Source organism: Podarcis erhardii, assembly GCF_964252035.2.
Source record: "Podarcis erhardii genome assembly, chromosome: 17".
Classification (NCBI taxonomy): domain Eukaryota; kingdom Metazoa; phylum Chordata; class Lepidosauria; order Squamata; family Lacertidae; genus Podarcis; species Podarcis erhardii.
The window spans coordinates 32679242-32707117 of record NC_138515.1 but is presented as its reverse complement, the minus strand read 5'-3'; the positions used below and the strand labels follow the sequence as shown (position 1 = coordinate 32707117).

Genomic DNA, 27876 nt, shown 5'->3' with positions numbered 1-27876 from the left:
ACAAATTGACCTAAGCAATTTGAAAATACAAAACAGATTTCCCCCTCCCCCCGTCTGGCTTAATCTCCATTCGAGTTTCTTGCTCCCTCACTGTCCTCAGTGGCTTCCCTTCCCTATTTTGCCCTTGATTACCTCCTAATTTTAAACCTCTCCACAATCTTTGCCATCTACCTCTCTCTCTTCTCTTCCATCTCCTTACACACCTCCCAACCTCATTAAAGCAGCTGATGAAGCTTTGATTCCTTCTTATTCTCTTGTTCCCAGCTCCATTTCTCTCTCCGCTCCTTAGGGGAAAGGCAGATGTAAAGCAAAAAGAGTTATCATCACAGCATGTCTCTCTGCCATGGGGAGCCTGGATTCAGAAATGAAATGGCAGACATGTGCAATAGGGAACCGTACAGTTGGTCTTGCTCAGCTGCTGGTCTAGGTCCCTCGGCCCATGCTTCAGGTGGGCTTCCCAAGTTTAAAAGCTTTGCATAGGCACACATACATAAAAGGACATTTTTTAAAAACATGTGCCAAACAACTCCCAGGAAAGGAGGAGGGCTGTTGGGTGACATCACAGAGGGCTGCCAATCAGCACTGTGCACAGCCTGGTTCTACTTCACATTTGCAGAATCACTTTTTTCAGGGCTCGACCCTGGAGAAGAACAAATATGTCTGGATGAAAGACAGGAGGAGTGCTCCGAAATAATTGCCTCTGTCTTTGTCCTTACTGCTTTTGGAATACACTCGCACTCAGTCTTCGCCTCACCTCTTTCCCAAAGATCCTAACTACTCCTGCCCCTCATCTTTCCTCCCTTTTCATTCTCTGCTGGTTAGCCATCCCTTCCCCACCCCTTCTCAGCTTCCTCTTTCTGTTTCTGGCCTTCCATGCCATAGCAACCCCCATTTCCTCTACCCAGTGAACACTGGGAACTGTAGTTCTGTGAATGAGCTTAAGGCTCTCCAAGCAGCCTCTGCAAACTAGTTTCCAGGAACCAACATGACAATTATGCTATATGACTGTGTGTTCTTTCTATATAGTGTTTCGCATCTCAGACGCTGGAGAAGTATGTTGTTGTTTAGTCGTGTCCGACTCTTCATGACCCCCTGGACCAGAGCACGCCAGGCACTCCTGTCTTCCACTGCCTCCCGCAGTTTGGTCAAACTCATGCTGGTAGCTTCGAGAACACCGTCCAGCCATCTCGTCCTCTGTCACCCCCTTCTCCTTGTGCCCTCCACCTTTCCCAACATCAGGGTCTTTTCCAGGGAGTCTTCTCTTCTCATGAGGTGGCCAAAGTATTGGAGCCTCAGCTTCAGGATCTGTCCTGCCAGTGAGCACTCAGGGCTGATTTCCATAAGAGTGGAGAGGTTTGATCTTCTTGCAGTCCATGGGACTCTCCAGAGTCTCCTCCAGCACCATAATTCAAAAGCATCCATTCTTCGGCGATCAGCCTTCTTTATGGTCCAGCTCTCACTTCCATACATCACTACTGGGAAAACCAGAGCTTTAACTATACGGACCTTTGTTGGCAAGGTGATGTCTCTGCTTTTTCTCTGGAGAAGTATAATTATTATAAATGGAAAAAAGAATATGTTAAATGGTCTCAAGAGGGTTTTGTTCATATTACTAGGGCTGGGAAGTCCATATCTTTCCAGGATCAGATTGGTAAAATGTGACACTTCCTGCTTCTAGCAAAACTGCCTGCTTTTTCTGCTTCTGTTGCCTGGGTTGTCACACAAACACACGCAAACAGCCCTGAGCTGCTGCAGCATCTCTACCAAAGCGCTCAGCTCACCTGTGCCGTGCCAGCTCTCATCCTTCTTGGGCTCTACCTGATGTGAAATGGAGCAAGAAATCTGGAGGTCAGGAAAGAGAGGGACTCCCTCTGGACCTTCGAAGTCGGAGACAGGCCGGGCAAAGTGAGAACTGCCGCTCAGTAAGATCTGAGGAGCATCAGGCTGAAGCACAACCACGTAACCCTCCACATCCGGGATGGAGACGCAGGATTCCTCGCTGAAGCATCTAATGGAAGACGGGAGAAAGCAACACCCCTTGATCCCAGTCTGAAAGAAGGCAGGGTTCCCTTTTGTCCCTCAGCACCAAGGGACACCTTTGTTTCTAAGAACACATTTTTATTTTTTAAAAATAGATAGCCTATCGTTCCATGTAATCAATGTCCTGGGCAGCTTGTATTTAAAGCAATACCATTAAATAGTTGTAAAATAAAGAGTAAAAAACCACAAGTGCAGAAAATAAAAGCAGCCTGAGAACAAGGGGCTAGCTAGCTCTCCTTGGTGGTAGACCCTCTGATTATGTTGCTAGCTATCCAAGCCTATTGTGGAAATCCCACCATTATTTTTTCAGGGGAATTAAATCTCAGCTACCCATTTCCACAAAGCATGCTCACATGAACCAGTAAGTGCCATTCCTCCCTGCTTTTTTTCTGCAGAGCAAAGCAGGGTTCTTATAAATACTCGAACTATCAATCCAGAGTTGTTAAAAGCAAAAGCAGCAGCAAGGGGAACAACACACACCAAACAGGCAAGATGAGACTCTTAACGGAGCCACATCGCTTCTGCTGGGTCTGTGGAACTTCAAAGCTTGCGCACCCTGTCGCCACCTGAAGTCTCTTCTGCATCTCTAATCCAATACTAATGCCGTGCCGCGAGCTGAAAGTGTGGGGTAAGCTACAGGGCCTGGAATTCTTTAAGTGAAGTGATGCGCTTCAGATTTTGTGCATTAAAGGTATCATGCGCACACACCCTCAGGCTAAGCTTCTGTTTGATTCTGTAAAGTCCCACATACCATGGTACCGTGGCAGTACCGGATTTATGTATAAGCTAAACAAGCTATAGCTCAGGGCCCCACTCTCTTGGCCCCCCCCAAAAAAATTTTTAAAGGAAAAGAAACCTGGATGTACATTTCCAAAATATAAAATAAAAAGGAAATAAAACCTACATACAGCAACAGTGTTTTGTGTTGTGTAGGCTCCTATTTGTTATGTGCAAATGGCTTTAGATTCCTATTAGGTCCATAAATTACCATATAGCATATATTCAATACAAAAAACAGCAACAATTTGTTGTTGACAAAGGACAGCTGGACATATAAAGAGCCCCATTACCTTCAGTAGCTTAGGGCCTCATCAAACCTAAATCCGCCCCTGCACCTTGGTTCTTCAGCTTAATCCATTCCGGGAGTCCATTCGACTCCCGAAACTATTCAAAAACCAAGGCGCGGCTTCCGATTGGCTGCAGGAGCTTCCTGCACTCTAGCGGAAGCCGCGTCAGATGTTCAGCTTCCCCCCAAAAAATTTGCAAAGCGGAACACTTATTTCCGGGTTTGCGACCTTCGGGAGCCGATTTGTTCGACAACTAAGCCGTTCGAGAACCAAGGTACCACTGTATATACAATGGTGAAACTGAACAAAGAAGTAAAGCTGTAATAAACTGAGCAGCAGAACCTATCTGCCCACAACTAAGAAAGTAAGGTTCTGATGGCTCAAGCCCAGAAGGATGCAGGTTATAATGCTGCCGAAGCTTTGACACTCACTTGACAGTCGTGGTGAGCTTGAGGGGTCGGACTCCTGGCGTAGCGAAGCGCAGTGAGTTCATGTAGGCGACGTGCTGGATGGCGTGGTTGAAGGTTTCCACGTCGTCGCCCTCCAAGGTGAGGAGAGACTGGGAGGGGTTGACATGAACCTGTAGGGGAAGGAGGAAGCCAACGGGCTTTGAGGCAAGGGCTCGGGCTGGTGGGCCGAGACACACAGACGCAGGAGAACACGAGGAGATTCTGCAGGAGGCAGGAGCAGGCAGGAAGCCAAGCCAAGGTGCTAGCAGAGGGAAGGAAGGGAGGTCATGCCACCAGAGGGCAAGGGGGGTGGGCGCTTCCGGGTGTACCTTCATCCCTTTGCCAAGGCTGTCAAAGTCGCTGTAGTCTAGCCCTTCGCGACAGGCATAGAGACACTCTATCACCTCCCGGCTCTCCAGGCTGCCAGGGCGCGCAGTGAAGCCAGCCAGGTAACCGTGGAAGTAGTGGTGAATCGGCAGAGGGTCTCCTAAGGGGGATACAGGAGGAGGGATGGTGTGAGAGACAGATGGAGAGAAAGGGGGAGAAAGAGAACACAGACCACAGAGGAGGAGGAGGTGGAAGATGCAGGTGGGAGGAGAGGCCAAAGAAGAAGGAAGGAGAGTGGGGGGGGGAGTCTTGGATGCGCAGCCAGCTGAGAAACAGGGAGACGGCAGCGCGGGAGCTGGGGGGTGGCGAGGAAAGGGGACAGACCTTGTTTCCTCTTTGTGGTTTCAGAGAGTTCGTGAGGAGGAAAAATTGCCCCGAAGAACATTTGAGGCAATGTGGTGGCGAAAGGCAAAAAAGTGGGATTCTCGAAAGGTAACACTCTTGAGAAATTTTCCACACACACACATCATGATCATCATCTTTATTTAGGCATACATACATACATACATACATACGCCACTCATCTGGCCGGGTTTCCCCAGCCACTCTGGGCAGCTCACAACAGAATATTAAAAATACGAAAAAATACCAAAGATTAAAAACTTCCCTAAACAGATGTCTTCTAAAAGTCAGATAGTTGTTTATTTCCTTGACATCTGATGGGAGGGCGTTCCACAGGGTGGGTGCCACTACCGAGAAGGCCCTCTGCCTGGTTCCCTGTAGCTTCACTTCTCACAATGAGGGAGTTGGACCTCTGCTCCAAAAAATGTTAACCACGTTGATGCAACTTATCAGTTACAATTGTTTGGTTTGTTCGAACTGTATTTATTAAAAATAATAAAAATTAGGAAAAGGAAAGAAAAAGCCTCTCACAGACCAGCTTTATTCCACCTTCAGGCCCTCTCACAAACCACAGAGATTAAAACACCATCTTGCCCAGAAGAAGCTACATTGGCAAAGTCACCCAGGTGCCAAGACTTTCTTCCCAGAGGGGTGAGGGAAACGGAAATGGCCATGTACAGGGAATGGCATGCATGAAGAGAGGGGAGAGCCATGCGTGGTGACAGAGAAAGTCAACTACCTTGCCCCAGATCCGTAGAATTCTCATTCACTTTGGCCTTTTCTTTGTTTCTTTCCTCTGCAAAACAGAAGTGAAATTCAAAATGTTGACCAAGAGTCACCCTTTGAGTGCTTCTTCGAACTCTCTCTACCAGTAAAAGTGAATAAGCGAATGAATTCTTTGCTGCCCTTTCATGACATCCAAAACCACCTGCCTGAGGCTGCTGCCTCACTTTGCCTAATGACAGGGCTGGCCGTCTTTACCCAGGGGTGCAAGGGGTGTGGGGCACCCGGGCGCTGAATTCTGGGGGGCGCCAAATGTATACCTACTGTATACTGCTCCTCTCAAATGGCGGCAGTGAAAAGCAATGGAGCCAAAATACCCCTCACCCCCCTTAGCATCGAATATTCCCGAGAGTTACAGGTGAGCAATTTCCCCTCTAAAAAAGGTCAACTATTTTGGCTCCCCCCCAAAAAAGCTCAATTAAAGTTAATTTGGGGGCGCTGGGTGGATCTTTGCACCCCAGTGGTACATATGCGGCAACCAAATTGTCACACCTCAGAGGTGCCATCTTTAGTTCGGGGAATAGGATATGAGACTCGTTGCACTCAAAGGAAGGGGGTGGCACTACAGATTTGGGAAAGGGAACCATGAAGCCTTTCCAATGTTTCCAAGTTCGCTTTCTGGAAACTTGAAGGCCATTTCATTGGGAGTTTAGCATTGTAGCCTAAGTCAGTACTGCACATTATTTTAGGTTTTCCTCAAAGGAGCTGGGTGGACTGCTCCCCGCCCCCCGAACCATTTCATACTTCAGCGTTTTTGAAAATTTGCACCCCTCTCTGAGTAACCCAAGAATACTGAGTCTCCACTTCCTCTGCCTATTTTCCAGTCGCTCGGAATTGCTCACCGGCCCAGCAGGCTCCGATCATGAGGGAAGATTCACGCCGTGGGGGGTGGATGAGGCCGTTGTCGTGGATGAGCGCAGGGTCGTAGGAGACGCCGTCTACGTAAAGCGTCACGGTGGGGAACTCAAGGTTCAGGGCATAGTGGTGCCACTCGTCATCACAGACCTGCGAGAAGGGAAAAGGAGAGAAGAAACAATGGAGGAGGACTGGAAAAAATTTAAGGACTATTTGCAAAAACATTATAAGCTGTATGAATGTTAAGAAATTGCACTTTTTAGGAAATGCTAGCTTCAGCAACCGTAATTAATGAAATGAAAACTAAGGTAACAAGAAGTTGGAGGTGGAATTATGAAATAACTTTATTGTGGTTAATTTAAAACATATGGGAACTGGGATACAACACTTTGAAAATTGGTAACACGATAAAATGGAAGATACAATAAGCTGTGAAACAAGTTTGCTGATGTTTTATAATATAAAGAATGCAGGGTCCGGTAGATGTGGGGAAGTCCGTTAGATTTGCTGAAAAAAGGAATATGGAAATATGAAATTTTTCTATTCTATTTCTGTTATCTGTTTTCTATTTTTCTGTCTTTTTTTTCTGTATTTCATAAACTCAATAAAAATATTTTTAAAAAAGAAAAAGAAAAAGAAAAAGAAAAAGAGAGAATCAGGACATACAGCGTCAGTGTCTGTCGGTGTGTTTGGAGAAGAACAACAAAGATGGCGGTTGTTTCCTCACCTGCTCCAGTTTCCAAAGGAACTTGACAGGCCTTGCGCTCTCCAGAAGGGGCCAGTAGAGGAAAGCTATGCGGCAGCCATGCACACCGAGGGAATAATGGGAGTATCCGTCCTCTGCAGATAGGGAAGGAGGCATCAGATTCAGCAGTTCTGGCCAGTCTGTCCTGATTCACCTACGGTCATTCTGCTCTCTCAGATGCTCCAACTGCTCCGGTTACTGGGGACAGTTCTGATACCCAGTGGCGTAGCGTGGGTTGTCAGCACCCGGGGCAAAGCAAGTAATTTGCCCCCTAACCCATGGATTTTAGCAGGGGGCAGAGAGCTGCGAGTGTGAGTGCGCCCCCCACCCAGATGTTGTGCCCGGTGCAGCCGGGCCCCCCTGCACCCCCACGCTACGCCACCGCTGATACCCGTCCTTGGCAAAAAACCCTCTGCCCCTGTTTTGTCTTGATCTGGCCCTCAGGGGTTAGATTTCTTTAGGGTGTTGTTGCTGTTTTCTTTTTTGACCTGCACTTGTCCTTTCCCCTGGGTCTCTAGAAGTATTCCTCAGCTCCACCTCTGTCTCACATATTCTTAAGAAAGAAAACTTGCTGGAAGTTTGCTTTTCAGCAAACAAGGAGTCTAGGCAGGAGACAATTTGCATCTTTCAGGGTGCTCCAATTAAAACAGGCAAAGGTATACCTTACTTTACGGGTTGTTCTTGTTGTTTATTAAAAAAAAAAACTATTGTTAATAGTTAACTGTGCTATTCCACTGCAGCACAATTCCAGCATACCATTAAAAAAAATATTTTTTTAATAAAACAAAAATAACATTACCGAAAAGGCTCCCCGCAGTACAGGGCAAGAGGGCTGCAGCCTTATGCCGTATTTTTCGCTCTATAAGACACACTTTTTCCCCTTCAAAAATTAAGGGGAAATGTGTGTGCGTCCTATGGAGCGAATGCAGGCTCCTTGGCTTCAGAGATAGCAACGCGAAGCCTCCGAAGCGCAGAGGGAGAGCTCCCCCCGCACTCCGGAGGCTTCGCGTTGCTTTCGCTGAAGCTGCCTGAAGCCCCCGGAGTGCAACGGGAACTCTCGCTGCGCTCCAGAGGCTTCAGGCAGCTATCTGCAAGCCTTCGGGGCACAGCAGGAGTTCCCGCTGCGCTCCAAAGGCTTGCGGATGGCCACCTGAAGCCTGGAGAGCGAGAGGTGTCGGTGCACACCGATCCCTCTTGCTCTCCAGGCTTCGCTTCGCTGGAGAGGCGCTGCACAGTTTTCCCTCTCTGTGCAGCGCCCCTTCAGTGAAGCGGGAGGAGAAATGGAAGGGGCTCCATTTCTCCTGCTGCTTCACTGAAGGAGTGCTGAACAGAGAGGGGGAGAATGTCTTTTTTCCTGTTCTCCCCCTCCTATGGTCCGGTGCATCCTATAGAGCAAAAAATATGGTAGATGCTCCCTCCCCACCTATTCCAATGGCTCTTACCACTTTGCATGGTGCTGCAGATGACGGTCTCTTCCTCCCTCTTGCCCTTGCTTGGTGTCACGCCGTGTTTCATCCACAGGGACAAGGTGAAATGGTCGCTCAGGCCTTCCAGGGCGCCGGTCCCACTCCCCATGGGAACCTGGGTTGCCTGGCTGCCATTGAACCAATAGATGAGGCTGCTGTCCTGGCTGTAATGGACTGAGAGCCGTGCCGTCCAGTTGGCCATGGGTCCAGGAACAGGGAGCAGGTCTACCTCACCTGTGGCAGCACCTGTCAAGGGCAAGAGAGGAATATAAGAACAGAGGAGGCCCATCCTAAAACGGGTGGCTGGTTTCCTTTGCTAAGGGCAAGCCTAGACCAAGACACTTTGGTGCCTGATAATGGAAAATCCATGAGACACCTCTCTCCCCGCTTCTGCTAATTAAGCAGGGGACACAATATGCTAGAAATATTTCCAGTGAGATGTTGAGGAATGGCACAATGCAAACCCTACAGTGCTCTGCTACAGCTCCTGTCCATCTCAATGGGCTTTGAGGAGGACAACTTTGCAATCTACGTCCCGTGGGTCAGATCTATGTGCCTTAAGTAAAGGGTAAAGGGGACCCCTGACCATTAAGTCCAGTCATAGATGACTCTGGGGTTACGGCGCTCATCTCGCTTTATTGGCTGACGGAGCCGGCGTACAGCTTCCGGGTCATGTGGCCAGCATGACTAAGCCGCTTCTGGCGAACCAGAGCAGCGCACGGAAATGCCGTTTACCTTCCCGCCAGAGCGGTACCTATTTATCTACTTTCACTTGGACATGCTTTCGAACTGCTAGGTTGGTAGGAGCAGGGACCGAGCAACAGGAGCTCACCCCGTCGCAGGGATTCGAACCATTGACCTTCTGATTGGCAAGTCCTAGGCTCTGTGGTTTAACCCACAGCGCCACCGGCGTCCCCTATGTGCCTTAATAATGCCCAAAATCTGCTACCTAATTTTGCTATATGGTATGAATGCTTCTGACTAAGGGCACCTAAAGCTACTCCTCACCCAGTTTTGCTGGAAGAAAATATTGTGAGGCAATTGACCCATGGTCTTTGGAGTTCCCATCCATCTGTACACCCACACCCAACCTAGTCCGCTTCCTCCTGCCAGAGGCGTAGCGTGGGTTGTCAGCACCCGGGGCAAGGCAAGTAATTTGCGCCCCTAACCCCTAACCTGCCGCCGCTGCCAGCTTCTTCTTGCTGCTGCCTGGGCTGCTGCCATGGGGCTCTGCTACAGCCTGCGCCCGAGGCTCTTTGTCGACTCCGGAGGCGGCGAGTGCGCCCCCCCAGATGTTGCGCCCGGTGTGACCGGCCCCCCCTGTACCCCCATGCTACGCCACTGCCTCCTGCAAGCATCACTCGGTGCGATAAGGGAATACGCACCACAGAGTTTGCGCAGCGACTTCTCAGAGTAATTGTCGCGATCGCAGCCTTTGGCCACGTGGTTTGTCTGCAGCTCCACCGTGGCCTGGATGTTCCACAGGGGCTCGTCGCAGGTCTCCAGGTGGATGTTAGGGAACAGAGCAAGGCTGCCCGTGCCTGGGGTGTACTCTATCCTCTTATTCCAACCTGTGGGGAGGTTTTTAAATGGGCAAATCATGTTGTTTTATGTTTACACCACATTCCACCCATTGGCTGGTTACAATAGAGAAAGTAAGTACAGTCATTGATATCAAAACAAATCAAAACCATGCATTTCCCAAAAAGATTATGCTCCATGCGTCAGGACTATATGTCATCCCCCCGACACACTGTGCATTTATTAACACCCTCCAAACTATGTCAGGTCCTGGATCTAGAATATGGCCAGGCTGGTGTAACTGGCAGAGACTTGATAAACCTTCCAGCCTCCCTGAGAGGTACTGAGGTCTAGCCACATGGAAAACCAATCCACCAACTATTTTAATCGTGGAATGTATTTCTATCCCAATTATTTCTATCTCCTTTGAGGAAATATTTCTTTAAAGGACATTTTGAATAAAGAAACAACACTGTCAATTACAGTACTCAGGCCCCCAAGCATAATAACAGATCTTAGTCTTAGGTTGACTAAAGCCCAAATATCTATTTGTATCTATCTATCTATCATCTATCTATCTCTCATATATATTCTTTCTGTAACTTTTCCCAGGGCACAAAACAGAGCAAACTAATGCAATCCTATTAACTGCTCTCATACATAATACATATTTTTAATATATATGAGAGAGAGTTAATATATATCAGGCTATGCAGTTTAAACTGAGCTGTTATCCATCAAATAAAGAAGGCAGAAGAGGTAAAAATAAAAGGCAAAGTATCTGAATGATCCCTTGGTCAGTGTTAGAAACTGAGATATGAAAGTTAGGAGCAAAATGGCACCTTAAACCTAGGTTATGTGCACCATAATGGAATGTCTAGGAGAGCTTTTTTTATAATAATACAAAGTTGAAAATGAATGAACTGCAGCTAAAATCTTATATTCATTTTTCACAGGGTCTAGTCCTCATCTGAAGACTGCGAAAAACAAAGCCATACTTCCCCTGTCTGCCCCCCCCACCCCCCAATATTCTTATGAGGATCCCTTCTCCAGTCCTCAGAGAGTGGCTGGAACTGGGGAGGCAGAAAAAGCTCCTCCTTTCGTTCCAGCAGTGGCAGTCTTAATCTGAAATCTTAGCACTGCTCCCATGTCTCAGAAACTGTTCACATTAATGAAATTCTCCATCGCAAAACACACCTAGAACAATGGGAGTTTTGAACGCTGCCCTTGGTGGAGTTACCGGGAGGAAGGAGGAGAAATATGCACCATGGAAATAAAGGCTCCATACCTTGCCAGCTGGGTTTACAGGTGGGCTTCACCTGGATCTCGACCTCTGCATCATCAGAGGCGCGTTTCTTGCCACAGTCATAAGCTGTCACTGTGAACTTATAGAGGCGCTCTCCACTGTACTGCAGTTTCTCAGTGTTCTCAATGTTCCCTGCCGGAAATAGAACGGCCTTGAAGTTAGAGAAGCAAAGAACAACAGATACACACACAAAGTCCAAACATCCCTTTGTTGCCATTGCTAGGCTGCAGCAAGCACAGCCTCTCATCCACAGCTATGGCATAATCCACACATCCTGGGCACTCATCATGATTTCAATAATCACCTGGTAACATGATCCAGCTGTTTCCATCCTCCAAGCTACTTCCCACTTTATGCGTCCGCATTCATGAGTACTAGTGTTACATTGGTGATTTCCATGCAAAGCATGTAAATTATACAGTGATACCTCTGGTTAAGAACTTAATTCATTCTGGAGGTCAGTTCTTAACCTGAAACTTCCTAACCTGAAGCACCACTTTAGCTAATGGGGCCTCCTGCCGACGCCACACCGACACCGCATGATTTCTGTTCTCATCCTGAAGCAAAGTTCTTAACCTGAAGCAGTATTTCTGGGTTAGCGGAGTCTGTAACCTGAAGCACATGTAACCTGAAGCGTATGTAACCCGAGGTACCACTGTACTTAATTTGTTCCAGAGGTCCATTCTTAACCTGAAACTGTTCTTAACCTGAAGCACCATTTTAGCTAATGAGGCCTCCTGCTGCTGCCGTGCGATTTCTGTTCTCATCCTGAAGCAAAGTTCTTAATCTGAGGTACTATTTCTGGGTTTGTGGAGTCTGTAACCTGAAGCGTCTGTAACCCGAAGTGTATGTAACCCGAGGTACCACTGTAAAGGGCTTGTGCGTATCCCTAGGTGCTATGGGGAGTTTTCCAAACAGCACCACAAACCTGCCCTTCACTCTATGTGTGTTTATTGCAGGAAACACCAGAGCACTATGATTATTTATTCACTTTATAGAATCATAGAATTGTAGAGTTTGAAGGGATACCGTGGACCATCTAGTCCACCCCCATGCAATGCAGGAATCTCAACTAAAGCATCCATGACAGGTGGCCCTCCAACCTCTGCTTAAAAACCTCCAAGGAAGATATCGCGTCCTTCCTCCTATATAGCCCAGAGCAGAAAACACCACTCTGAAAACGGTTGAAAATGACAGGACACATAGGGTTACTACTACTGCAAAAGGTTTGACACGGCCCTCCTCCTATTACATTTTTAGGTGCGCACTAATGTTGTGAAGTGTGCATGGGACAAACAGGTGTGGTGCCAGTTAGATATCTACAAACAGGCGAAACGCCAGAGCGCATGGGTCTACTCAGTGGCTTGCTGCTATAAAATGTGCAGAAAGATCTGTAAAAGTACAGGAATCAGCGTCAATCCTCACAGATGTGACTTGCCTTTAAGTGCTTCCTGAACAAGGGGCAAGAGCTAAGCTTGCTAGGTTCAATCTCTGCTAACATTCGCACACACAAACTGGCAATCTGGGTCCTGTAATATAGTATTTGTTGACCTTGAAGTATGTGTGGATGCATTCATACGTGCCTAAGCCCTATCTGCACTATACGTTTAGACCAGTATCATACCGCTTTAAACGGGTCTGGCTTCCCCCAAAGAATCCTGGGAATTCTAGATTTTAAAAATGTAAGAGGACCCCTATTTCCCTCACAGAGCTAAAATCCCCAGAATTCACTGGGAAGAGGGACTGATTGTTAAACCACTCTGTAAATTGTTCTGTGAGGGAAATAGGGGGTCTCTTAAAAACTCAACTCTACAAACTATGTTTCCCAGGATTCTTTGGGGGCAAACCATAGCTGTTCAAAGCGATGTGATTCAAAGTTATATTTGCCATTTCGCAAAAAAGCAAGTGCCAAACTTTACAATACACTGGAGATATTGAACTGCCACCTCCATTTGTTTTAAACTGCAAAGCGGCATCAAAGGTTGTGTTCAGAAGTGATAACTGTAGTAGAGGTAGTAGCTGTTTAACCTTTATCGTTCATGCCATTTTCCCTCTCAGAACTGCCATCTCCTGGTTGTTTTTCAGTTTGTGGGGAGAAATACTGTATTTTTTGCTCTATAAGACGCACCAGACCACAAGACACACCTAGTTTTGGAGGAGGAAAACAAGAAAAAAAAATATTCTGAATCTCAGAAGCCAGAACAGCAAGAGGGATCGCTGCGCAGCGAAAGCAGCGATCCCTCTTGCTGTTCTGGCATTTGGGATAGCTGCGCAGCCTGCATTTGCTCCATAAGACGCACACACATTTCCCCTTACTTTTTAGGAGGGAAAAAGTGAGTCTTACAGAGCAAAAAATACGGTATACAGTGGTGCCTTGCAAGACGAAATTAATCCGTTCCGTGAGGCTCTTCGTATAGCGGTTTTTTCGTCTTGCGAAGCAAGCCCATTGACACCTTAGCGGATTAGCGCTATTAGCGGTTTAGCGGCTTTTAGCGGATCAGCTGATAAGCGGTTTAGCGGCTTAGGAAAAGGGGGGGGAAAGGGAAAAAACCCCGCAGGAACTCGCAAGACATTTCGTCTTGTGAAGCAAGCCCATAGGGAAATTCGTTTTGCGAAGCGCCTCCAAAATGGAAAACCCTTTGCCATTCCTGCCCTGAAACTGGCAGTCCTCTGCAGCTGCTTTTCAGTAAAAATATATATCATCCAGACACACCCAGAGGAACATTTTACATGTTTCCCAAGTATCATCTAGTTTGCCCACAAAAGAATTATCAGTGGTACAATTTGCAAGTCTGCACCAGCACCGCTCCACAGTTTCTGGTGCAATTCAGCAGCCAGAGGCCTGTTTAGGTTCTCACCATCGTTGTCAATCAGGAAGGGGACGTTGGGAGTCAGGATCTCATAGTAGCAGATCTGGCTGTACTGAGGGGAGCAGTCGCCATCAATGGCTTCCACACGCAGGATGCGATCATAGAGCTTCCCTTCTGTCACCGCCACACGGTAAAGGTTCTCCACAAAGACGGGAGCAAACTCGTTGACATCATTCACCCGCACGTGAACCGTGGCCCTGAACAAAGAAGAAACGTCAGGGGTTCCTTTCTAAAGAAGAGAAATCCTGGGCCTTAAAGCTGCCTGTCTTAGGCTGAACCCCTCTATTCAGAAATGGAAGACCTGGCTGTAGTTACTCAATATGAGGTGACTGTACCCTTCATATGCTCAGGGGCACTGCTCTTTTTCTAAAAAAAAAAAAGTTTAGGGGTACTCTCATTTTGACTCAAGAAAATCACCATTTTATAGTGCAAATTGAGAAAAATTAATACAGTAAATGGACAAAAGTACAAAGATGTTTAGGGGTATGTGTACCCCTGCGTCCCCCCAGGAAAAAAAGCACTGCTCAGGGGCATTCATTTTGGGCAATACACCTCAATGGTGGCTGTTTCCAGGACTGAGTTGCCATAGTTGCTGCTGTATGTTTTCGCAGAGGTGAACTCCCTCTATGCGGATTAATCTTTTGGGATGAGGGAAAATCTATGCATGTTCAAGTTGGTAGTCTAAGCTTTAAAGATGAAAAGTTTTCTTAGAAAAGTGTTGCCACTGCTTCAAAGTAATAGCTTGGCTACCCTCAACAATCTAGCTGTGTCGCAGGGACAGAATGCCCCACAGGAAATGATACTGAATTAAGACCATTCGCCTTTTCCCCACAGGACATTCTGTTTCAAGAATGCAACCTGACTCTGAGGTGATGGCAAGACTTTTTTTGGGGGGGGGGGCCTCATCTTTAACGTTAATACTGCCACCCCCAAAATTCCTGCTTCAAAAAGTTGTCCAATTCTAAGAATTTTCAACAGAAGGGATGTTTTATCTGTAGGCATGAAATGGATGGCAGTGTTTCTTTTTCTGCCTTTCTCTGACAAAAACAAACACCCTTCCCTCACTTCAAGTGGCTGCTGGACTGCCTTCACCAGCTAATTGTTCCTGCCAATCAGGGTCAGGGGTAGCGGTAACAGCCCAGCTTTAGTGGTAATATGTGGCTCAAATTTAAATCCTGGGTCAGTTCGGTACTGCTGCCAAGGAGTGTCCCCAAAAGTGCAAACTACACTTCAGAATGAGAATATGAGACTTCCTAGGGACCACAAAAATAAAAGTATGGGGAAGAGAGGGGGTTCTAAAACTGCCCCTTTCAGTACTTGGGCAGTAGCTGTGAGGCAGAAGGCAAGAAAAAGTGGCAGTGGTAAAAATATCAAAGAAACCTACAACAGCTTGTGTGGTGTGTCCTACAGTGTCCGTATTTATGAAATGTACAGTGGTACCTTGGTTCTTGAACTTAATCCATTCCGGGAGTCCGTTTAACTCCCAAAACTGTTCAAAAACCAAGGCACAGCTTTCGATTGACTGCAGGAGCTTCCTGCAGTCAACCGTAAGCCACGGAGGACGTTCGGCTTCCGAAAAACATTCACAAACTGGAACACTCACTTCTGGGTTTGCGGCATTCGGGAGCCGATTTGGTCGAGTACCAAGGTACCGCTGTACTGACAGCAGAAGGACCACCAAAGTAATGCCAGATTTATTTATTTATTTTCAAAAGAAACATTGCCTCTACTATATACTTTCAAACATTCCACAGCCATCTGACATAGATTATTTCACATTTCCAAAAATGAACAGTATTTCTGTGGGGAAGGGGCTCAGTTGAGGACACTATCCCATGCGATAGCTCCCTAAAAATCTCGCCAGATGAAAAGGAAAACAAATATTCAGTCTTACTTGTGGGACTTTTTGGTGTTGGCACCATCAGGTCCTTCTCCACAGTCATAAGCCTGGATGGTGAAGGTGTGTTCCTTGTGAGCTTCACAGTCCACCGGCTCTTTGGCCCGGATCAATCCTTCACCTGTGGCTTTGTCCAGGATCACAGCTTCGAAAGGCACTCCTGCCCCATGGATCCGGAATCCACAGATCTCCCCTGGTTTGCCAGAAGTATGAAGCAGAAATAGGAAAAATGGAAATGTGAAGAAAGAGCTTATCTCAGAGGCAAATATTTCCGTTTTCCTGCTGGCCAACCATCCACCATTCCATTGCACCGCGCATGCTCCCCACATGGGCATGAGGCAGTTGCCACAGCAGAAAGTTCTGGATGCCATTAAGGTCAGCCAAGTGGACAACTACGAGATCTGAATCTGAAAGGAAATTCTACTATTCAAGACCCACTGAAATGAAGGGAAGTGCTTTTTGTGGGGTTCCCCTCAGTGGGGCTGGGAGAATACCACTCGGGATTTCCTGCCACAGACAATCACAACATCTTAGGCCAGACCACAAAGATCCAGCTCACACAAAATGGCTGCCGAACGGGAACCATCTGAAACGGCATCCATGGGGCATCTGCTGCATCTAGCAATCTGCTTGTATGGAGTCAATTGCCATCATTTTCCCCAACACCACTGAGAAAATATTTCTGTTGGTGTTTCATTCGTTGGTAGGCTAGACTGGAAAGCCAAGTATCTACAGGGGCGGACTTTGGTAATACGATGCGCTGAGCAAGGACAAAATTTGGCGCCCCCTAAATTTTTCTTATTTTCAGAGTAATTATGTTTAGTACAGTTTACTCATATAAATGTAGGTATTATTTCTATCACCACCATCATTTTGCACCCCCTCCGCTTGGTGTCCTGTGAGGGGGAACCACACACATTCCCATAATTCTGGCACTGCTCCTTACCAAGACTGGGTTGCCATCTGCCCATACTGTTCCTGGACTGTGGTTATGACCCTCTGCCAGGATCATCGCAGGACACAGTCCCTCTACCAGAGACCTCCACATATGAGAAAGTGAAAGAAGCACGGGATGCCCTCCATTTCCCACTGCCAGAGAGGTTTCTTTGCCCAACCCTGACAATCCCTGCAGAGGCGGATTTAGGGGAGCACTGTCACACTAGGCGGGGTGTGCCAAATTTTGGCGTAGCACTGAAATTTGTGACCCCACTTATCCTTCTTTTGAAACTCCCTCATTTCTGCAGATCCTGCCTTTATCCATTCCAAAGGCAGCAGGATCACAGCCCTAGCAGAGGGCATTCCTCAGGAACTAAGTGCAGACCCTTTAATTGAGAAGATATCTCTCCTGAGGAGATAGGACCTCAAACACACTCCCTCCTTCTCCCTGGAAGTCTGTTTCAGCCCTCAGTGGGATCCAGATCACTGTCAACCCAACACCCAAGGTGCATAGCTGTCAACATTTCCCTTTTCTTAAGGGAAATTCCCTTATTCCGAATAGGATTCCTCACAAGAAAAGGGAAAAGTTGATAGCTACACCCAGGTGACTGCTTATCTGACTGAGGTTCTGCTGGCTAATCAAACTTTTGTCTCTGGCTTCCACAGTGCACCATCTGAGATCCTGGCTTTGGGCTTCAACAGCACACTCTGTCTAATTCCTGCCAGGTCCTGCAGTCTAGCTTCATCTGGGACTGCAGATCCTCCTCAGCCTGACCCGTGGGAAACAGCTCCTCTGAGGACAGAAGCTCCTCAGCAGAGAAGCTCTTGCTGGTAATAGCCGGGAAACCTATTATGCGCAATGCTTACCCATGTGTGTAATTTAATTTTGATTTTATTATTGTTTTATCTAAACAATTTATATACCATTTAACTCTCAGGGACTGTTCAGCTGGTAGAGCAGGAGATTCTGAATCTCAGGGTTGTGGGTTTGAGCCCCACTTTGGGCAAAAGATTCCTGCATTGCAGATGGTTGGACTTCATCATCAGAATCTTTATTTGCTTCAGCCACTAGCCGTAGCAATAAAATAAAATACAGTGTAACTGAAGATAGAGGTAAAAACTTCAACTATACAAAAAATACATTCTGGAGGTTTACAGCAATAATCAAATAATAGATCTTATTCTAATTGCCGCTGAGGAAACTTTTGCAGTTTTTGCTGTCACCTGGTTAACTTGATCTGCTAGAAGAAAGGACACACTAGCAATGGTTGAACGACCTTGTGGTCCCTTCCAACACTGCAATTCTATGTTGGGAGACCCTTATTCCCTCAACCCCTGAGCTACAATTCTCAGAGTGGTTTAGTAACCAATCCCTCTTCACAGCAACCCTGAAGACCAAGCTTCCTCAACCTCGGCCTTCCAGATGTTTTGAGACTACTGCTCCCATCCTCCCTGACCACTGGTCCTGCTAGCTAGGGATCATGGGAGTTGTAGGCCAAAAACCACCTGGAGGGCCGAGGTTGAGGAAGCCTGTTGAAGACTGTATGGTTATGCTAACAATTCTCACCAAGAGCTCCCAGCACTCTTTGGAGGAAGTCACGACTGTTCAAAGTGGTATCATATCTGTTTAAATAAGGCATAGGCAAACTCGGCCCTCCAGATGTTTTGGGACTACAACTCCCATCATCCCTAGCTAACAGGACCAGTGGTCAGGGATAATGGAAATTGTAGTCTCAAAACATCTGGAGGGCAGAGTTTGCCTATGCCTGGTTTAAATGCATGGTACGAATGTGGACCTTAAGATTTCAGGAGCAATGCCTGCCCAGTAAAGCCCAGAGTCAGTCGGTCATTCTGCAAGAGATTTTGCAGATGAAGCTAAACCCCTGAAACCTTGCGTCAAATCCTGAGGTCTGGCAAACATGGGTGGCTGTACGCTAAACAGGTCTTGTCCCTTTCACAGAAGTACAGAAGCAGGAATAAAAATTCCCTCTCCTATAAAACTCTGAAAGGTGAAAAATCCCTGTCCTCATTTGCCTTTCACCACCCTACTTGCTGCTCCATAGGCAAGATTCTCCTGCTACCCTTCTGGCACTCCTTCCGCACGCAAAAGACAAGCTCTTTGAAAGCACCGAGAGAGTATAAATTGCTGCACGAGGAGCATAGTCTGGATCCAGCCCTCAGTATGGATCTTTTAGGGTCAAGATAGACATTGTGTTAAACACATGACTGGTTCCTGCATGCATGTAAGCTTTGGGTGAACTAACTAAGAGCCACCAGAGTGGGGAAAGGAAGTGGAATCCAGATGAGGCTATTAAGTGGGGACAAAGGGTTAAATCTCCTCTCTCCCCAAGATGCAATACAAGTCTGGAGCTGGCCCTCCAGCCGCTGCTATTTAGTTAACAAACAAGAAACCATGCAAGGGTGACTCTTCGTCTTAAAGTCACATCCAGTTTGGCTCTATACAAATATATTGAAAATTTCTTATAAATCTGTTTCCACCATCCAGCCAGTGAATACAAAAACACTTGGATAACTGACATCCACTTAAAAATAAATAAATACTACAATTGTAATTTAAACAGTGTGGATCGAATTAAATAAATTCAAAGCAAACATATGCTAGCGACTTGCAAGTTATGATGCCTTTATGCACTGTACTCAGCGCTACCACTACAAAGTCTCTCACTGCAGCTAAGGCTGCACAGAAACATTATCTAAGAATGCCGTGGTCCTGCTTTTGTACCTTCCTCCCACACGTCTTCCTCTCAGCCACATACCTGCGTAGCGCAACGGAGCATCTTTGTCCAGAGCAAAGAGCGGGGGGTTCAGCAGGACTGTGTTGTCGTTCTCCATGACGATGCCCTGATATTCAGCCTCGATCCATGGCTTGTGCTTGTTGGCTGGGGAAATTTGGGAGCGTAAAAAGGGTGGTAAGCAGGAATAAAACCATTCAGGTATATGCACGAGTTCACGTTCATGTTTTCCCACACACCTTGCCGGCAGCCCTGCATCCTCCTTGTACCTTTCTTTCAATTATATTTTCCCAACAAATTTTTTTATTGAATTTTAATAAGAACAAGAAATAAAGGAGGGTGGTTTTTCCCCCCCTTTAAATAAAGGTCAGGTTGTCACAATTGCCAAGTATAGGATACAGCTATAAGCTGTGTCTTTTTTAAAAAAATGTTTAGAGGTACTAGCATTTTGACTCAGGAAAATCACCATTTTATAGTTCAAATCGGAGGAAATAAATACAGTAAATGGATGTTTAGGGGTATGCATATCCCTGCGTCTCTGCAGAAAAAAAAGCACTGGATATATGATTTACTGAGTCAATAATAAAACGTACCAGGATGTGTGCTCTTTGATTACAAAGGGCTCCATGATCTAAATCAGAACAACTGCAAATTTTTATTTCAAAAAGGAAGATAAAAAAAATAGCCTTGGACTGTAGTAAATCCAGACAGTCACATAGTCCTGTAGTACTCTGCGTTTCTGAGCCACAGCTTTTGTATATAAAATAAGATGAGACCAAATGGCAGAGAAGCTATCTCAAGCAATTTGTCCCCTGGACACTTCTAGCTTAATGCAGGATTTTTTTTCAATAAAGATTTTCCAAGTCTTTTCCTTAGGATACAGTTCTACTTTTCACAAAATTAGAGAAAATACTTAAGGGGAACCCAATACCTCCCCCCCCAAAAAAATAAATACAAAAATCAGCTTAGGTTATGAATGGCTGGGAGTGCAATCCCATCTATATTAAACGTAATATGTTCCACTGAAACAGTTTGACTTACTTCTGAGAAAACAAGGATGGGATTGGGATGAGCATTCCGTTGAAAGCAACGGGATGCAAATTAATTGCAAATGAAGATATAACTAGCTTTAATTGGATTTAGGGACTCGGGATTAATGTCGGCACGTTCAGCAGTTGGCTGATCAAATATTGTTAAATATTTCCAAGAATGCCACTGTCTGGATCCTTGCTGTTTTTAGTTTATCATAGTGTCAAGTGCGCAGATAGCTCAGATAGTTCGAGCATGATGCTGGTAATGCCAAGTTGCAGGTTTGATCCTCAATCTGAGGGGATAGCTGTATATTCCTGCATTGCACGGGCTTGGACTTGATGTTCCTCAGGGTCCCTTGCAACTCGACAAATCTATGATTCTATGTGTTAGCAAGGTCCCCTCGCCCTGCAGCAGTCAGAGGCAAACTGAGAGGCGTAGCACAGCTTCTTCCAATGGCTGCCTGCCATGCTTGCGGTGTCTCCAAGCAGGGAGACATTTCATCAATGGCCAAAGTGCCAAACTAGGACCTGTGAGTCCAGGGTTCAAATCCCCACTTGGCCATGAAGATCATTGGGTGACCTTGGGCCGGTTACTGCCTCTCAGCCTAACTTACCTCACAGGGTTGATGTGGGGAGAAGAAGAAGAGTTTGGATTTGATATCCCGCTTTATCACTACCCAAAGGAGTCTCAAAGCGGCTAACATTCTCCTTTCCCTTCCTTCCCCACAACAAACACTCTGTGAGGTGAGTGAGGCTGAGAGACTTCAGAGAAGTGTGACTGGCCCAAGGTCACCCAGCAGCTGCAGGTGGAGGAGCGGGGAATCGAACCCGGTTCACCAGATTACGAGACTACTGCTCTTAACCACTACACCACACTGGCTCTCTGTGTGCACCACTTTGAGCTCCTTAGGTCCCCAGATGTTGTTGAACTACAACTCCCATCACCACTAGCTAGCAAGGCCAGAGCTCAGGGATGATGGGGGTTGTAGTCCAACAACATCTGGGGACCCGCAGGTTGAGAACCACTGCCTTAGAGGGAAAAAGTGGGAGATAAATGTGATAGATAGATAGATAGATAGATAGATAGATAGATAGATAGATGATAGATAGATATAGATAGATGACATTGCCGAAGGGGCTGAGTGGCCTTGAAGCTCCCTAGGATGAAGCTGAGCCAATCACGAACTCTCAGCCTGACCTACTTAACAGGGTTGTTGTGAGAATAAACCTTGGCGGAGAGTTATGCATGTTGCCCTGAGCTCCTTGCACAAAGGGTAAAATAAAATATGTAATAAAAATAAATAATTCGCAGCATTTTTTTTTTACATTAACAACATTATTTTACAAAAGCAGGGGTCTGTTTTTGGAATTTTTTAAAAAGTGATTATTAATGTCAGTATCAAACCTACTGGTTGGTTTTATATTGTTATCATAATGTCAAAAGCTTTAGAAACAGTTGATCATGATTTGTCAATATTTGACCGGGCAATTCCTCAACCTTTCTCAGCAGCTAGACAATGTTTTTTGTTTGTTTAATCCTTTTATCTCTACATACACACACAAACCAACAATACCAACAACATTCTGCCCAGAAAGATCCTTACTCAAAGCATCTCACGATGTAACATAATAATAATAATAATAAAGTATCCTGAAATCTCGTAAATCTCATGGTTTGACATTTATTTGATGGGGTTGAGGATGTGGAAGCTGGAGAATTTTAGCACTGAATTCAGAGAAAATGATTGTGGAACGACGGAAAGCTATCTATAAAAACCCCCCGAAACCCATCTGTTTGCTTTGACACAATAAGAAGCTTAAAAATAGAACCTTCGACAACTCTCTAGCAGGCGCAAATAATCACTGTCATTCTAAGCAGTGCTATCGATACATTTCACATGCAACCAATAATTTCATAAGCAGACCGTCAGATCCCCACCCGCAAGGACCTTACAACTTCTGGGTCTCAACAGCAGACAACAGGATAGAAGGAAAAGCCAGAGTAACATTGAGGGAAGGGTGTGTGAGAGCAAATGCAGTCGCCCTTAGCTTGTTTTGATTGGAAATGAGGACTAAAGGGTTATGCCTAAGACCCCCAAGGAGAAAAGCAGGTTTTCATCATTCACGTCTGAGGCCTTAAGACATTCCCTTGAAATAGCCTCAGCTCAGCTTTCTCCATGCATCACCCACCCCGTCCCAATATCCCTTGCTCTGCCCTGGCATGTGCCATATTCCCCTTGGCCCCTCCTTGTTGCCCAAAGCGCTAATCCCGTTGGCTGGATCCGGTCCAGACTCAACATTGAGGCAGCAGCCGGCAGGAGGCTCTGAAAAATGTCACAGGCCCAGAAATAGCAAATTAATCTTTATCACACAACCTCCAGGGCAGGGAAAACAAGAGGAAGGTGGGGGTGAAGAGAGAATGCAAAGAAAGGGAGAATTGCTATAAATTAACATGCTCCCTCCCCACCAACCAATCCCTGATAAAACTGGGTCTCTGGGATTAGATCACAATAGCCTAGTTGCGACCCCCAGCTCACCCAGCTCATCCCTCACGGAGGCAACAGGGCTCTGTCCATTCACAACTGAGCAACGCTAAAGCCCTTGGGAAGATATTCAGATATTCACGCTGGAGCAAAACGTGGATTTGCATCAGCCTGTCTCTCCACTGATGTAGGGGCATCTACAAGATGTCCTCCTCATCCCAGTGTTGTCCAGACCTTTCCCTATTTAAATGTGGGGGTTTTCAATCCCAGTTGGAAAAAACCTGCATTTCAAGGTGGAAATGTCCGGAACATCACAGGGAAGGGGTCCACAGTTTGTTTCCAGTATGGACAAGCCCAACGTCTCAAAAGCATCTACCTTTAGGGAATTTCCCCAGTTCCTGCAGTGAACCACCTCATAGCCTTAGGGTGTGAAACTGGCATTAGTGGTGACCCTAATACTCTGGGTTTTTATTCAGGGCCAGCCCTGCCATTAGACAAAATGCGGCAACCGCCTCAGGCTGCAGATGCTGGAGGGCCAGCACATCTCTAAGCTAGCCAACTGCCCCCAAGGTGTGGTGGGAAAATACAGTTCTCTTGCCAGTGTTGAAATCCGATTCTGCTGCTCTGCCACTTGGATTCTGTACTTGGACATGGGAGGGGCATTGTTTTGTCCTTCGCCTCGGGCAGTGAAAGTTCACGGGTCAACCCTAAGCCCATTTATGCTTGCTGAGGATTTCCACAAGGGTGCCTCAGAAGGATGCCATTTTGAGACATTGATTCAGAAAAAAGAATTTTGCCTCTTTTCCAGAGTGGGGGGCTGATACGCCTGACCCACTGGACACAATCCAGTGATAAATTCATCTGCTTAAACCTCCCTGAAATGAAGAGTTGTTGCCGCACTAAAGCATGAAACTTATGAAGGTGATCTTCCTGGCAGAGTGGAGTCGGTGTTAATTAGCGGAGCTTTATTTCTCTCTCTTTATTTTAATCTAGTTTATTTCTTCTTCTTCTTTTTCCTCTCTCTTTCTATTTTTCCTGCTTTTCTTTCTCTCTCTCTCCTCCTGTGTTTCTATTGTATTTAGATCAATATTTTAGTTTTGGACAAAAATATATATATTTGATACTAAGTTTTGCATTTTTCTTTATAAATCCTAATAAAATGTATTCAAAGAAAGAAAGAAAATGCCATTTGGATTTTCCAACAAAACGTCTTAGGCCAGTCCACACGCCAGGCATCAAGGCCATCCTTACGTTAGAGAGCTATCTGTGTGACCTCCAAGCCAGATGCTGTATCTACAGCTGCTACCATTTGTGCAATGACCACAGCACTCAAAAATGCACCACCAGAGTAACAAAAAGGGGTGCAGACATGTACACAGCTGCCATGTGGAGCAAGCAGTCCATGCAAATGGAGCCAGGACCTGAGTGTGGTCCAGATGCAAGTCCACTGATGGCTCCGTATCTCCTGAGGGTCTCCCATGGTGCACTGCCTGCAAGTGAAAACCAGTCTATGGGTCCATGCCAATTCCAGGGGTGCTGAGCAGGGTGGAGAGAAGAATAGATAGGAGAAAATCCACTCTGTCATAATAACACCTGAACTGGAGAGCTCCAGTGAACACGATTTGCCGTGTGTTCAAGACAAGAACACCCTTCCTTACAGAATTCATTACAAGATGTGGTGTGGTGATAGCCATTAGCTTTGATGACCGGATCGGCCCTACCATAAGGCAGAGGGAGGCAGCTGCCTCAGGCAGCAGATGCTGGGGGTGTGGTGGATGCCAGCAAGGTGTTGGGACGACAGATCTCTGCGCGCCAGAGACCTAGCAAGCCAGCCTGCTGCCCTCAGGTAGGACAGAAGCTGCTGCCGCATCACCCGTGTCGGAGCAAGAGTCAGTTGCCTGTCCAGTTTTGTTACATGGAACCAAAGGAGGGGAGAGCCATATAGTCCTTTGCCTCAGGCAGCAAAATGCATTGGGACAGCCCTGTTTGACAGCTTTTGAACAGCCTGGGACAGAGGTGCCATCTTCTCAAGTTGATTGAGGGGGCCATACATGATGTCCTGATGTTGCGTGTGATGTTGACATCACAAGGACACCCTCTGAACACTGAGGGGCCCTGGCCTCCTCAAAAAATAACAACCATGGAGGGGACGGCCCCTAGGAGCCCCTGCATATGGCATTGGACAAATTCAGCAGGATAAGGTTAGGTCTATCACATCAGTGGTGATGGTAGCTTTGAGTGTGCCTTTGAGTACCAGATGCTGAGGGCAAAACACACAAGAGGGAGAGGGAGAGAGAGAGAGAGAGAGAGAGAGAGAGAGAGAGAGAGAGAGAGGCTATCACTATGCTCTGTTTGGGAGCTGCTGACTAGGCTCTACTCCCAACAATGGGAAATAAATAGACTCTAGAGGCATCTTGTTCGCCATTGCTGGACTTGGATGGTCTTGATCCAGCAAGGCAGTTCTTTTGCACTTATATTCTCGTGCATGTCTAGCATTCCATACCAGAAGGCGCTATTGAAAAAAATGCCTTGAAAAGCTGCCTTTGGGGACTACGGAGCTTTGGTGGGTGTTGTTATTGTCCCCCAGTGGAACAGCAGCCTGCAACTCTGAGGAAGAATAGATGTGCAAAACCTGGGAAGGAATGGGGGGGCAGACTGGGGGTTGGGAAAATGGGGGAAGGAAGCCACAGGGGGTCTGCAAGGTAGGATATTCATCTCACCAAATTGATTTCAAGGTTGTCATACTTAAAAACCCAGCAGAACACCTACTATTTCCCCTTTCTTGCTGGTATGCTGCTATTTCTTGCTTGTGTGACTTGCCACAATCCTGCATACCTTATAACGCAACACACTCATTCCAATCTCCCTGTTCTGAATCCCCATATATTGCCCCTTGCCGCCACCCCACCAATGGAAAACAGGAATTTGCTGCTGGGCAAGATACCCCTGTTGCTGGGGTAACAAGCAAGGTAGCAGAGGAATAAAGCCTTTACTTTTCCCGTCTGCCACTTGAAGAGCCCTTGATGATTTCTTCAGAAGAGCCTTTCCCCCCCTTTTTCCTTTTCCAGTTGGGGAGTTGGGCGGATTCTGAACCTCCCTGAGAAATCCCAATGAAGAGGCCAAGTCAGGCACCAGTGGCTGCATCGTGTGCTCAGAATCGGGTATCAGGGAGAGCAAGAATATCTATTCCACTTGATCTGCAAAACCAACAGGCATGCTGAATCCCAATGCTGCTGCAGAGCTCCCCCCACCTTCCTCTTTCACACACACACACAAGGTTTGAGGCAGGAGAGCAGTGAAAACAGAAGTCTCCTTCGCACTCTCCATCCTTCCTTCTGCTGCAGGCGATGGCAAAGAATCTCCTTCATCCCACCCGCAAATGTTTAGGTTCTGCCTTTTCCCCTTTCCTGAGTTTCGCACACCTTTCTACCCCCCAAGGAGACTTTCTCTCGTGCTGCTGGTGCCCACGACCACAGATCTTGCAATCTCTCTCCCTCTTTCTCACACACACAGATGCGTGTCTGCGTGTTTCCAGGGTCCGTGCCTCGAATGCTGAAGCTGTTGCACCGTGTTCTGCAGCTCCCGGTTTAGCTCTGCAGCTCCCGCCCCCCCCCGCTCCCGCCCCCCCCCCGCTCTCTCTCCCCACCCTCCTCAAATAGATTATAGATTTCTCCATAATTAATCCGACAGACAGGCGAACAAACTAGGACCTAAGGCTGTGAAGAGGCAACCCGGGGAGAGATGGGGAGGCTGGCTTGGGTGCTGAACAGAGAAGCAGAAGAGGCGCATCCATCGGGGCCATGGGCAAACAGCCACAGAAGAGGGGGCAGCTGAAGAAGAAGCCCCATCGCGTTTTGAATCGATACGGGCTGGAAAACATGGGCTGGGCGTGTGCCAATGGATAGGCAAGGGAAGGAGGGAGGTGGGTGGGTGGGTGGCAGATAAACAGGAGAGGCGCACAAGTGGGGGCAGCAGGAAAGGACTTGAAGCTGCAGGGGGAGCGAGCAGGTGGGAAGACGGAGAGCCAGCAGCGGCGAAGGGGCGATGGCTGGCTGGGCTGGGCCCCGAGAGGGCGGCGAGGGGAACCTCTGTAGTTGGTGCCCAGCTCCGTCTCTGCGCACGCACACACACACACACACACACACACCCCGCAGCCCCAGGGATGGACGGATGGAAGTGGAGCCAGCGTAACAGCTGCGCGCCCGGTCGGACCAGATGGCTGGCTAGGATCGGGGAGGCGCGGGCGGAGGGCGCAAACCACCCACCCACCCACCCACCTGCCCTCTTCCTCCTCCTTGGGGAGCCCTGGCACTTGCTGGCCCGCCGTCGAGGAGCTTCCCCGCTCCCACGCCCTCTCTCGCGCGCTCACCTTTGTTGCCGAGGGCGCAGGCGAGGACGAGCAGGACCAGGGGGAGCGCGGCCAGGGGCTGCCCCCTGCCCATCTTGGACGACCACCCCAGCGGGACGCGCGCTCCGGCCGCTGGCAGAGGGGGCTTCGCGGTCGCCTGGCGCCTGCTCCCACCCCACCTCCAGGCGCCGGCTGTCCAGGAGGCGCTCGCTTGGCAGGGGCACCGAGCGCAGGCTGGAGACCGAGGACAGCTCCGGCTCGCTGCTTGGCGCTGCCTTCACTGCCCAGCCCAGCCCAGCCAGCCCAGCCCCTGTACTGCAGCATGATGTCAGCAGCGCCCGACGCTGATTGATGGGCGCTAGCAGCCAATGCGAGGGGCTCCGGAGCCAGGTGCTGCAGGAGAGGGAGGGGACCAAGGTTGGGCGGGGGGCGAAGGGGGAGGGTCCCGGGTTTTTTTTCTCCCTGGGGAATCAGGGAGGCGGGTTCCTGCGCGCGCGCCGCGGGCTGTCGAGGCTGCTGGGCTGGGAACTTTAGAAGGGACTTTGGTCGAGTTGGGGCGTCCTAGCTCATCCTCCCCGGTTTCTCCGCTCCATAGTT

At 47.6% G+C, this 27876-nt stretch overlaps 1 protein-coding gene across 1 annotated transcript in view; it reads right to left on the bottom strand.

Moving 5' to 3' along the window:
* The window catches only part of CLSTN3 (calsyntenin 3), a 34768-nt gene extending 7187 nt beyond the window's left edge, over window positions 1–27581 (bottom strand). The window contains exons 1-13 of the mRNA XM_081844913.1: window positions 27301–27581; window positions 19442–19564; window positions 15726–15921; window positions 13820–14028; window positions 10944–11093; window positions 9520–9705; window positions 8111–8380; window positions 6651–6763; window positions 5911–6073; window positions 5025–5081; window positions 3886–4043; window positions 3539–3687; window positions 1782–2008 (exon numbers count right to left, since the gene is read on the bottom strand). Coding sequence (XP_081701039.1) covers window positions 1782–2008; window positions 3539–3687; window positions 3886–4043; window positions 5025–5081; window positions 5911–6073; window positions 6651–6763; window positions 8111–8380; window positions 9520–9705; window positions 10944–11093; window positions 13820–14028; window positions 15726–15921; window positions 19442–19564; window positions 27301–27373 — 2074 coding nt within the window. The 5' untranslated portion in view covers window positions 27374–27581. The remainder of the gene's footprint in view (window positions 1–1781; window positions 2009–3538; window positions 3688–3885; window positions 4044–5024; window positions 5082–5910; window positions 6074–6650; window positions 6764–8110; window positions 8381–9519; window positions 9706–10943; window positions 11094–13819; window positions 14029–15725; window positions 15922–19441; window positions 19565–27300) is intronic.
* Between the last annotated feature and the right edge of the window lie 295 nt (window positions 27582–27876).